A 12223-nucleotide genomic window follows, 5' to 3' on the forward strand; every position below is an offset into this window, starting at 1 on the left:
TATGAGATAGTTTATTTTACCAATTACAGGTAATACATTTCTATTGTTCCTCTTATAAAGAGTAAGTGTAGTTTATCACTTACATATTCAACCCTTTGGGCCCTCAATGTCCTCATCTGTAAGATGAGCTGGAGAAGGAAGTGGCAAAACTCCAGTATCTCTGCAAGAAAACCCCAAACAGGGTCATGAAGAGTCAGGCATGGCTGAACAACAACATGAAGGCTTATAGACTAGCTGGACCGCTGAGTTTGTATAGGAGAGGCGTGACGTGAATGAGTAGGGAAGTAGGCGGCGAGTACAGGTTATCACGGCAGCCTCTGAACACCAGGAGGAGGAATTCGGCATGAGCCTAGCAGCAAGGAAGGTTTCTAAACAAGGGACCAACATGCCAAAAGCAATGTTTAAGGAAAATCCGGCCGAACTGCCGAATGAACTGGAAGTGGGAGAGAGGGGAGGGGGGAGGCCAGTTAGGAGGCTGTTTCAGCACCCATGAAATGGGGCGATAGCAGAAGGAATGGACCGCCGAGAGAGTGGGAGGCCTCCGGTGAGAAGACGGGGAGGACTTGGGAAATTTACCAACTCATTGCTCAGTAGAATCCATCAACCACTCCATTGGCTTTCCAGGGGACCAGTTTTCTTGCCCAGTCCATTCATGGAGCACCGGAGAGGATGTGACTGGAGATATTCTGAAACACAGGTATGGATCACGACATTTCAGAACTAGAAGTAATCCCGAAGTCGTCTAGCATGCTTCTCCTCTACAATATCCTCCCAAAGGAATCATTCAGACTCTACTTGGAAACATGCAGGATGGGGAACTCACTATTCCCCAAAGAAGTCCTTTTCCCTTTTTTAACCCCTACCTTCTGTCTTAGGGTCTATGCCAAGTATCAGTTCCAAGACAGAAGAAGGTCTAAGTGACTGGTCCAGGGTTACAGAGCTAGTAAGTTTCTGAGGCTGATTTGAATTCAGGTCTTCCAGATTGTTATTGAATTCAGACTTCCAGCTCCCAGTGCTCTATCTATGAAAAACTTCCATTTTGTGAATGCGAATCTCTCTCCCAAAATTTGTCCCACTACAGATTATTTTGGATCATCCTATATACGTATATCCATACATGTGTTGTAAAAACAACACTGAAGTCCAACTCTGGGGCCTTATTGGGGGTGGGGAAGGGGTGACCCTCTCTGTGTCTCTCTCCATATATGTCTGTGTGTATATATTTGTAAGACGAGTTCTCTGGGCAGCCAAATAATAATAAAATCCCATTTTAGAGTACATACATAATTATAGTACAAACTATACTGCATGTGTGTGTGTGTGTGTGTGTGTGTGTGTGTGTGTAGCATTTCACCTCATCACCTTTGGCCCATCGTCCAAGCCCATTTAAGGGCTTTGGGCCCCATTTTGTTATTCAGCACATCTCTCTTACTTTGGATCAGATGCAAATTTTAAAAACGTGCTCTCTGTACTTTCATCCAAATCGTTGATTAATAATGACTAGCAGAGAGTCAAGGACAAACTCGCTCCATGTTCCAATAGAGATCTCTCTCCAAATTGTAACCCGATCCATTAAACATTCCCCCTTGGCCTGGACAATTCCGAATTCACCTGATTGTACGACCGCTGATATCTTTTCACGTTGTCCAGGAGGCTACATAAAGCATTGTCAGCTTCATTGTTCATTCATTTCAGGCGTCTCTGACTCTCCATGACACCCATTTCGGGTTTTCTTAGCAGAGATGCGAGTGGTTTTGCCATTTCCTTCTCCAACTCCTTTTACAGATGAGAAAACTCAGACAAACAGGGCCAAGTGACTTGCCCAGAGTTACATAGCTAGTAAGCATCTGAGGCTGGTCTTGAACTCAGGTCCTCCCACTCCAGACCCACCTAGCTGCTCCTAAGACTCTGCTAAAAATGAGTCATATTCTATCTATGTCACTCCCCTGATCTGCCAGCCTAGTAGTTCTGTCAATAAAGAAGATGAAGGTATCCGGTACAACTTGTTTTGTTTTTTAACCCTTATCTTCTGTCTTAGAATCAATATTAAGTGTCCATTCCAAGGCAGAAGAATGGTAAGGGCTAGGCAATAGGAGGTTAATGACTTGCCCAAGGTCACACAGCTAGGAAGTCTGAAATCAAATTTGAACCCAGGACTTCCTGTCATCAGATCTGGCTCTCTATCCACTGAGCACCTCTCTGCCAAACAATTGGTTTTTCATGTAGTCTGAGAACCTCATTTTATAAATAAGGAAACTGAGGCCAGGATAGAGAAGTGACTTGCCCAGAGTCACCACAGCTAGTAAGTCAGGATTCAAACCCAGCTCCTTGGGCTCCAAGTTCTACAGTCTTTTCCCAGTGCAACACGATCCCTTATCAATTTGTGGTTTTCCCATTTCTCTTTCCAAATCAAAGAACCATCCCTTGAATAATGACTTACAGAATTTTGCCAGGAATTGAAGGCAAGCTCATTGGTCTATAGTTCAAAGAATCCTCTTCCTTTCTTCCTTTCTTCCTTTCTTTCTCCTCCTTCCTTCCTTCCTTCCTTCCTTCCTTCCTTCCTTCCTTCCTTCCTTCCTTCTTTCTTTCTTTCTTTCTTCTTTCTTTCTTTCTTTCTTTCTCTCTCTTTCTCTCTCTCTCTCCCCCCTCTCTCCTCCCTCCCTCCCTCTCTCTCCCTTCCTTCCTTCTTTCCTTCTTTCCTTCCTTCTTCTTTCTTTCTTTCTTTCTTTCTTTCCTTCTTTCTTTCTCTCTCTCTCTCCCCCCTCTCTCCCTCCCTCCCTCCCTCTCTCTCCCTTCCTTCCTTCTTTCCTTCTTTCCTTCTTCCTTCTTCTTTCCTTCTTTCCTTCTTTCTTCTTCTTTCCTTTCTTTCTTTCTTTCTTTCTTTCTTTCTTTCTTTCTTTCTTTCTTTCTTTCTTTTTCTTTCTTTCTTTCTTTCTTTCTTCTTTCTTTCTTTCTTTCTTCTCTCTCTCCCCCTCCCTCTCTCTCTCTTTCCTTCCTTCCTTCCCTTCCTCCTTCCTTCCTTCCTTCCTTCCTTCCTTCCTTCTTCCTTCCCTTCCTTCCTTCCTTCCTTCCTCCCTCCCTCCCTCCTCCCTCCCTCCCTCCCTCCCTCCCTTCCTCCTTCCTTCCTTCCTTCCTTCCTTCCTTCCCCTTTTAGAGTTGATATGTTTCCTTTTCCCCAGTGCTACCACATCTCTCCCATTCGTCATGATTTTTCAAAGATTTCCATTAGCAAGTAACTCAACGAGGTACCTTCAGGTCACTTCAGTAGCCGCAGAGCTACGTAGTACCTGCATCTGATTTGAACTCCTGGAAGATAATTAGGTGCTTCCTTACTAGGCATAGGTTTCAGTTCCTGGTTCACCTGTTTTGTCACCTCCTTCCAGGATCATTGTCCTCTGTGGGGAAAAGAGAGACCTGATAATAGCAGAGCCCTTCTCCTGCCTCTCCTTTGTCCTTTATTAGAGTTGCGACCATCCCCAGCAGGGATCCTCCTCTCTGTTTGATCTTCCCCAAATGCCTTTGAAAGCCCTTTGCTAACAGTCCTCAGCATCCCCCAGAAGCTCAGCCATTCTGTTCTTTGAGTCGTTCACTGTTCTTCAAAGCCTCGGGCCCTTCTTCTACCATTGGCTAGAACATGTCTATTTCAATTCTCTTTGACTGATGAGTTCCCCATCCAGCCACACATTAACAAAACCCCTCATTTCTAGAGTGTGATGGGGGGGGGGGGGGGGAGGGGGGGGGCACAATGACATACCAGGTATCTCGAAAGTCTTAAGCTGTTGGAGCTTAAACAGCTCGGCGACTTTGGGCTCCTGTATTTCGTTTTCACATCTTCATGGTTGAATATGTCACCGACCCAATGAACCATCCTTTGTGACAACAAATTAAAAAGGAAGACAAAAGAGGCCGTGTTTTCCATCCGCTTTGGCCGATGAGTTCTTGTACAACCAGATAATAATCAAGCTCACATTTCTAGGGTGCATAATGGATTTCTGGAAGGGAAGGGGGAAAAAGTATCGATACACCAGATATCCCAGAAGTCTCAATTTAGCCTTAAGAGCTTGAAATAGCACTAAAGACTTTGGGAAATCTTGCTGTTTAAGGGTTTGGGTTTTTTTCACTCTTAACCTGCCGTCTCAAAATACAGAAGAGTGGTAAAGGCTAGGTAACTGGGGTTGTGACTTGTCTAGGGTCACACAACTAAGAAGTGTCTGAGGCCTCAGATTTGAACCTAGGACCTCCCATCTCCAGGCTTGGCTCTCTATCCAGTGAGCACCTAGCTCCTCTGCACTTTGTTTCTATTAACCCCTTATTTCTTCCCTTGTCCCCCTAGGCAGTAAGACTTCCTTTGTAACAACCACAAAAAAGACCAAACCATCAGATAAGGAAAACTAATTGCAATATATGTCATTTTCCATACCCAGAGTCTCCCCTACCTTCTGTCCTAGATTTGATACTAAAGAGCCATTCTGAAAAAGTAAATTTAAAAACAAAAAACCTTATCTTCCATCTCGGAATCCATACTATGTCTTGGCTCCAGGGCAGAAGAGCGGTCAGGCTAGGCCATGGGGGAGAAGTGACTTGCCCAGGGTCACCCAGCTGGGAAGTGGCTGAGGCAAGATTGGAACCCTGCTCTTCCCAACTCTAATCCTGGCACTCTCTCCACTAAGCAACTTAGCCACCCTCCGTCCCTGTACTTCCACAGAGAAGGGAAGGAGAGCACAAAAGGATTTACAACAACTCTGTGAGAGAGGAAGTACCATGAGTGCCGCATCACTTAGACAGGAGAAAATTGAGCCTCCTGAGAGCTGCGATTTTCCCAGGTCTCGGCGACCTCTCCTGTACTGCCTTCCGCTGGGTTGTCTTTAGAAATGCCAACAGGGGAACAAGCACTTATTAAGCGGCTACTGTGTACTGGGGTACGCGGGGCCAGTGTTAAGCCCCGAGGGCACACTCACAGAAAGGCCCACCCCCAGGCCAACAGGACGGTCACTGCGGGCTCCCCCCGGCGCCTGGGACTTGGTGGCGGCACACTGACCCTTCCCCCACCCCCAGACTCTGACTTCCCGACATCCTCAGGGGCCTGACAGATGGCTGGTGAGAGGCTGGACGGTGTCCTTGAAGAACGGCAGCCAGTGGGCGGAGCTGGCGGGCCACGATTACGTGCTGGATCTGATCTCGGACATGGAGCTCATCTGGGACTTCCCCAAGCAGAAGTCGTACTTCATCGTCACGTCGGAGGGAGCCGAGAAGGGCAGGAGCAGCTCCAGAATGTAGGTAGCCGAGCAGCCCTGCCCTCCCCTCGTCCCTCCCCGGCACAACGAGCGGCTTCTGTTCCCCTGGTCCTGGGCTGATGGACCGTGATGCTTCCGAGATGGTAAAGGGGCAGCGAGAAAGAGGAGCCACCCCTCACCTTCCGTCCTGGAATCAATCCTGTGTACTGCTTTCATGGCAGAAAGAGCGGTCAGGGCTAGGCAATGGGGGTCAAGTGACTTGCCCAGGTTCACCCAGCCGGGAAGTGTTGTCTGAGTCTAAATTTGAACCCAGGACCTTGTGTCTCCGGCCTGGCACCCTATCCACTGATGAGTCATCACCTTGTAAAGAAGCTGGTCCAGTGGGGGGGGGGGGGGGGGGGCAGAGGGTTCTGGGAAAGGAGTAGACTGAGCCCAGGCTGCTCTCCCATAGGACGGATGCAGTGGTGTAGTCCCTGCAGCAAATTCTGGATCCTGAGGCTTGCAGGAGACGTACAGAACCAGCTAGGTGCTTCCTGTGTCTCCACAGGGTGTTCGGAAATAACTGGGACTCAGATGAGGAGACACCAGCCCTTCCCCGGCATAGAGGGCGCTCCATTGGACCACAAAACTTCCCGACTCAGAGAGTTATTTCCGTCACGGTGAGCCCCTTCGCCATTCATCCACAGCCCAGTGGCCATCATTCGGTTCCTTGGGGACACTCCTGACCCCTTGGGGAGCCTTCCTTCCCTCTCCTCTCTAGTGTCTTACACAATATAGGGTTATAACTTACCCGTGATAAGATCTTCCCAACGGCTCTGCAAGAGATCTAAAACGGTCATCATTATCCCCATTTCGTGTTTGGGAAACTGAGGCTCAATGGACTTCAGAGCTGGAAGGAGCCTTTAAAGCTCATGTAATCTTAAGATGGGGAAACGACTTGCCCAAAGCCACGCAGGTAGAAAGTTGGGATTCAAACCCAGACCTCAGATGGAAGAAACCTTTCAAGATCCTGCCGTCTAAGAGCCTCCTTTTACAGCCAAAGTCAGCCTAGGGAAAGGACTCACCTAAGACCACCCCAGTGAGAACCCAAGCCTTGGGCTCCCCATTGCACAGCACGTCACCACTCTAGCCAAGTGCCTCGCACAGAGCTCAGTTCAGACCCTCTAAAGCTGCCCACACACAGGAGGCTGGAGGGAGACGATGTGCTGCCAGCTCCAACCCCATCCCTGCCCACTCTCCCGCCTCAGGCCTCAGTCGGTCCTTGGGGAGGGGCTCCCTGGCAGGGCTGGAAACCCACTGGCCCTGCCCCCTCTTGGCAGATGCCGCCAGCTTCAGGGAGCAGCTGCCCCCCAGAAGGGCCTGGATCGCTACCTGGACAGCCTCTTTGACCCGGTGCTGGCTTATGGAAACACGGTACGGAGCCCAGGGGGCGTTCAGGGCGGGTGTGGGGGACAGGAGAGGCAGCTCAGGTCGCACAGAAGCACGCAAGAAGCACGCTTACACAGACTCCGCAGCTTGCCTTCAGCTTTGAAGTGTTCAGTGTTTCATAGACATCATCTCATTTGATCCTCCCAGCCCTGACAAGTGGGTGCTCTGATTGCCCCTATTTGGCAGATTCTACGGACTGAGGAAACAGGTTCAGAAAGTGACTTGACCAGGGTCACCTAGCTAATCTCTACCACCAGATTCTTCTTTGTTTTAAGCCCTCACCTTCCACCTTAGAATCAATACTAAGTATCAGTTACAAGGCAGAAGTGTGATGGAGGTTAAGTGACTTGCCCAGGGTCACACAGCAAAGTGTTAAAGCTAGATCTGAACCCATCTCCAAGCTATCCACCGAAACCCTAGCTGACTCTGAGAAAGCATTTATTAAGCACCTTACTCTGTGCCAAGCCCTTTGGCTCAGCATTAAGTTCTAGAGCGACAGATCCAAAAGCAAAGACTGTAAGACCCCTCAAGGTGCTTCTATTCTAAGGTGGGAAACAGTACACATAAGGAAGTGGTGCCTAGGAAGGGGGAAATCACAGAAATGGTGGGACTGTAGGGGAGTCGCTTGACATATCCCTTCCAGGAATAAAAGCAGAGCAATTTGATCATGCTTCCATGATTGGAAGGAGGTGGTGAGCAGGGGAACGCCATTACCCATAGATGCCTCATGGCACGGTGATTCTCTGAAATAATCTCTGACATGCAACATGATCATAAAGGCACTCCATCACACACACACACACACACACACACACACAACGCACACACACGGCTTAGCCTCACTAAGCTGGGGGGCAGGAGAGGGGAAACTGATCACGGATCCCCAGAAATAGGAGGGGAAGAGGAAGGCTGATTATTGGAACTGAAACCAGCATGACTGACAGGAAGTTCTTCAACTTCTCTATCTTCCCGTGACCCTTGGCCTGGTATTACTCTTTTGTCCCCATTTGTAGGATCTGGAAAAGCCAGCTGCCATCTCCTATAGGATGAAAGGGGGAGGCCAGCCCAAAAGTGAGGAGGAGCCAGCTGGGCCCCCTAGAACGCCCCCAAGACTCAGGTCAGTATTACCTTCTAATCTTTCCCCCTCTCCGCCCTTTGGTGGCCAGTACCAGACCTTCTGGGTCTTCCTGGATGCTGAGAGCAGACTACACTGGGGTGGAGGTCAGGGTCCTCGCTGAACCTCAACGGGAAGCAGCTTCACTCCTAAGGATCTAGGAAGGGAGGGTGGGGGTGGGGGTGGGACACGGAACTCCAGAGCAGGTGCCGGGGCCTTGCTATCATCTCTTTGGCATCCCCTCCTCACCCTACACACTGATTCTTCCTTTTCCCCCTCTCCCTGCCTTCTCTCACCAGCTCTCCTTCCCATTCCCTTCCCCATTCTCTCCTCTGCTCCTACTTTTCCCCTTAACACTCACCCAAGCTAGGAGGGTAGAGGAAGGAGGAAGAAGGAGAAATTAATAACTGAGCCCCGGAAATACGAAGAAGGAAGGTGGACTGTGGAGATGAAGGCCAGGGATAGATGGCAGGAAGTTGTGCATCTTTCATTTTTCCCGCGCCCCCTGGACCCAACCCTCTTTTGGTCCTGATCCCAAATTCCCTCTGCCCCTACGCTATCAATTCAGGTAGCCCCAGCTGCCCACCAGGATTCGATCTCAGCTATTCTGTGACCCCTGGCCTAGCCAATTCTGGTTCCAATACCCCAAATCTCCCTCTACCCCATTTTCCCCTGACCCCCTTGGTCCCTGGCGTCCCCTGAACCCCATTGGTTGTCACCTGACTCCAGCTGTCCCCAAACCCCCAATTCTCCTGATCCTGGAACTCTGTAGTCCCAGGTCTGGACTCCTCCCACGTTGGCGCTACAGCAAGCCTTCATCCAAAAGCAGGCCGTGCTTCTGGTGAGTACAAACCCTCCATCTTGTTCTGGGGGCCTTTGGGGAAACGCCTTCACTCCTACTGTGGTAAAACCTGCCATGTATAAAGGAGAAGAAATTGCAATGGGTTGGGGCAGCTCAGTGGAGGGAGAGTCAGGCCTGAAGAGAAAAAGTCCTGGCAACAAATCTGGCCTCAGACACTTCCTAACTGGGCAATTCATTCAATTCCAGTTGCCAGCCTTTGCTGCTCTTCTGCTTCAGAATGAATATTCCTAAGATGGAAAGTGAGGGTTTCATTTTTTTTAAGTTATAAGGTTTAATCCAATATTTCCGTGGGAGGAGCATATGAGCCAATGGTCACTTAGCAAAGTGGGAGAAATTTTGTACAAATGGCCAATTTGTGGTAGCCATCTTTTGATTGATTGATTGATTGATTAAATATAAACCCTTACCTACCATCTTGGAATCAATACTGTGTATTGGTTCCAAGGCAGAAGAGTAGTAAGGGCTAGGCCATGGGGGTGAAGTGACTTGCCCAAGGTCACCCAGCTGGGAAGTGTCTGAGGCCATATTTGAACCCAGGACCTCCCATCTCTAGGCCTGGCTCTCTAACCACTGAGCTACCCAACTGTCCCAGCCATCTATTTATTGACGGCTAAACTCAGTGCCTTTTCTTAGTCCTCAAAGTACCTGCTCTCTGTGTAGCTCTTAACATTGCCAACAATCCTTCTCCCTAGATACTCTCTTCCTCCTTGCTCTTGCCCAAGTTTTCTTTCTTCCTGCCTCATTGAATTGAATTTTCCTTTCTGGATCTTCATCTGTCCCCTACCCACTACATGTTTAAATGTTCTTGAGGGGGCGAGCTATGAGGAGAGCAAACATCTCTAAAGGCCTGCTCAGCACTTCACAAGTATTCTCTCATTTGATCCACTAAACATAGATGTTTCTCAGAGCCCTGTCGGAGCTCTCGTCTCTCTGCCCTTCCCTGCTTCTCTTTTTGGTGATCTCACCAGCTTCCTTTAGTCTAATTATCATCTCCATGGAGATGACTACTAATTCCACATACGGGCTCAAACCCTCTAGCGAGTTCCATGTCCAAACCATCCAGGTCCTTTGTGTATTTCCAACAGTGTTCCATAAGCAACTGCACACGTCTAGAACAGAATTCTGTCTTTCCTTTAAAATTCATCCTTCTCCAAACTTCCTTATTCCTTCTGAGAGTACCACCATCCTTGAGGTCACTCAGAATCACCATGGCAGGGCCACCTTCCTAGTCTTCTCTCTCTTCCTCCACCCCAAATCCAACTAAGGAACTACAAAATCTTGTTGATTCTGTCTCCACAACAATCCTCCCATCTGCTCCTTCTCTTCCCTCGCACGGTCACTGTGATAATTTAGGTGCTCGTTACCTCTGACTTAGATCTCTCATTGGCTTCCTCATTTCTAATCACTTCTGTTTGCCATAAAAATCCCATATGATTTCCAATCACAATTTCCATGCCCGTCAAAATGATGGAAAAACAAGCCTGTCGTGATCAAAAATGATCAAAAATCTTTTGGGGTTCCTAGTCAAACAATCAGTTAACAAATATTTATTCAGAGACAGGTAGGTGGCTCAGTGGATTGAGAGCCAGGCCTGGAGATGGGAGGGTCTGGGTTCAAGCCTGGCCTCAGACACTGCCCAGCTCTGTGACCCCTGGGTAGGTCATTTAACCCCCCATTACCTATCCCTTACCCCTTTTTGGCCTTGGAACCAATACATAGTATTGATTCTAAGACAGAAGGTAAGGGGGGAGGGGAGGAAGGAAGGAAGGAAGGAAGGAAGGAAGGAAGGAAGGAAGGAAGGAAGGAAGGAAGGAAGGAAGGAAGGAAGGAAGGAAGGAGGGAGGGAGGGAGGGAGGAAAGAAGGAAGGAAGGAAGGAAGGAAGGAAGGAAGGAAGGAAGGAAGGAAGGAAGGAAGGAAGGAAGGAAGGAAGGAAGGAAGGAAGGGAGGGAGGGAGGGAGGGAGGGAGGGGAGGAAGGAAGGAAGGGAGGGAGGGAGGGAGGAAGGAAGGAAGGAAGGAAGGAAGGAAGGAAGGAAGGAAGGAAGGAAGGAAGGAAGGAAGGAGGGAGGGAGGGAGGGAGGGAGGGAGGGAGGGAGGGAGGAAGGAAGGACTAAAAATTTCATCCTCTGCCTTTGGTTAATCATGGGAGAAAGAAGGCAGCACCCAGGCCCCGAGCCATTTCCCTAAATATGAGGAGCTGGCCAAGAATGGCTGAATATAGAGAAGGGAAAGAAAGACCCAAATGAGTTGATCTGTCTGGTCCCCTTTTCCAGCCGGGCTCCTGTTTCTTCCAAAAGAGAACAACAAGTGAATTAGAGGGATGAGGAAGGCTGAGGCAAGGAGGCTCCTGGGAGGGAAGAAGCTTTCTTCTCCTTTTCCTCTCCCCTCCCCCACACCCAATTTCTTCTCCTTTTTTTGCTCCCACAAAGGCAAGAGAGATGACTTTACAGGCCATGGCCCTTCAGCAACAGCAGCAGCCGCCACCGCCAGATCCAGGCCCCTCTGTGGCGCTTCCTCAGCCCCCCTGGGAGCCTCCCCCCAGCCTCTGCCCCCCCAAGTGAGTCTGGCCCTGAGAGAAGGTGTATGGGGGATGCAGATGTACCCCACACCTGCAGAAGAGTGAATGGCTAGAGAGGAAGGCGTGGAAAACAGCAGCTAAAGGAAGGGAGGAGAAAGGAGGCCATCAGAGGGACAGACAGACGGGAGCGGGTGGCTCTGGCTTGGCTGCTGACCCGGACGGTGCCTTTGGCATCTGTCTGCTCCTCTGGAACACAGGAACAATGTTTGCCACTCTCTGCCCTGGATCACCCAGAGGCCTCTGGGGCCGCTATCAGGGCTCAGAGATGTTCCTGGGGAAGGGAATGCTCCATTGCTCCTTTTCCGTAGGCCGGAAGGTGACGTAAAGGGTTTTCCCTCCTCTTAGCAGAAGCCCCATGGGGCAGACGGTCCTCTAAAGGCCAAGAACAGAAGTCCCCCAGCCAAGCCAGTGCTGATTTATGCAGCCCCAGCGCTGGGAGATCCTGGAGGAGTCGGCTTCCAGCCCAAGGCCTTAGTGTCTGGCTCTCCTTCAAAGCCTAGGGGCTCCGTCCCCCCTGTTAAACCAGTGGCCACCCCTGTCCGGGTACAGGAGCAGCATTCTTCTTTAAGACCCTGTAAGTCCTTTTAGTCTGGGCGTCCCCTTTCCCCTGTGCCCACTCTGCCCTCCAGCTCTTCTTTGGGAAAGACTGCCTGCCTTCGGAGGATCCCCTGGAAGGTAGAAACGGTCTGAGGGAGACCCGAATCCCCTGAAATGTTGCCTTTCGCCCACCAGTCTCCCCCTCCCCGGAGCTGGTTCGCCACTCCATCCTCAACTCGGAGCACTTCCCGCAGCCCACTCAACAGATCAAGGCCATCATCCGTCAGTGCCAGCAGCCGCCTCGAGCACCAGACGGTCCTCAGGTGAGAGCCCTGCTCCCAAATGTGGCCTCAGATACTTCTCAGCTGTGTGGCCTTGGGCAAGTCATTGTACCCCCATTAGAGCGCCCTCAGCCGCTCTTGTGCCTTAGAAGCAATATTGGTTCTAAAACAGAAGGCAAAGCTTAAAAAA

At 49.9% G+C, this 12223-nt stretch overlaps 1 protein-coding gene across 1 annotated transcript in view; it reads left to right on the top strand.

Moving 5' to 3' along the window:
* Positions 1-343: 343 nt before the first annotated feature.
* Positions 344-12223, top strand: part of LOC100029476 (unconventional myosin-XV) — a 52647-nt gene continuing 40767 nt past the window's right edge. Inside the window, 13 exon segments of the mRNA XM_056806324.1 lie at positions 344-439; positions 633-697; positions 5080-5098; positions 5101-5273; positions 5782-5919; positions 6554-6647; positions 7676-7883; positions 8549-8568; positions 8570-8617; positions 11067-11194; positions 11450-11519; positions 11561-11789; positions 11948-12075. Coding sequence (XP_056662302.1) covers positions 344-439; positions 633-697; positions 5080-5098; positions 5101-5273; positions 5782-5919; positions 6554-6647; positions 7676-7883; positions 8549-8568; positions 8570-8617; positions 11067-11194; positions 11450-11519; positions 11561-11789; positions 11948-12075 — 1416 coding nt within the window.

This window comes from Monodelphis domestica, chromosome 7 (genome assembly GCF_027887165.1).
Source record: "Monodelphis domestica isolate mMonDom1 chromosome 7, mMonDom1.pri, whole genome shotgun sequence".
NCBI lineage: Eukaryota > Metazoa > Chordata > Mammalia > Didelphimorphia > Didelphidae > Monodelphis > Monodelphis domestica.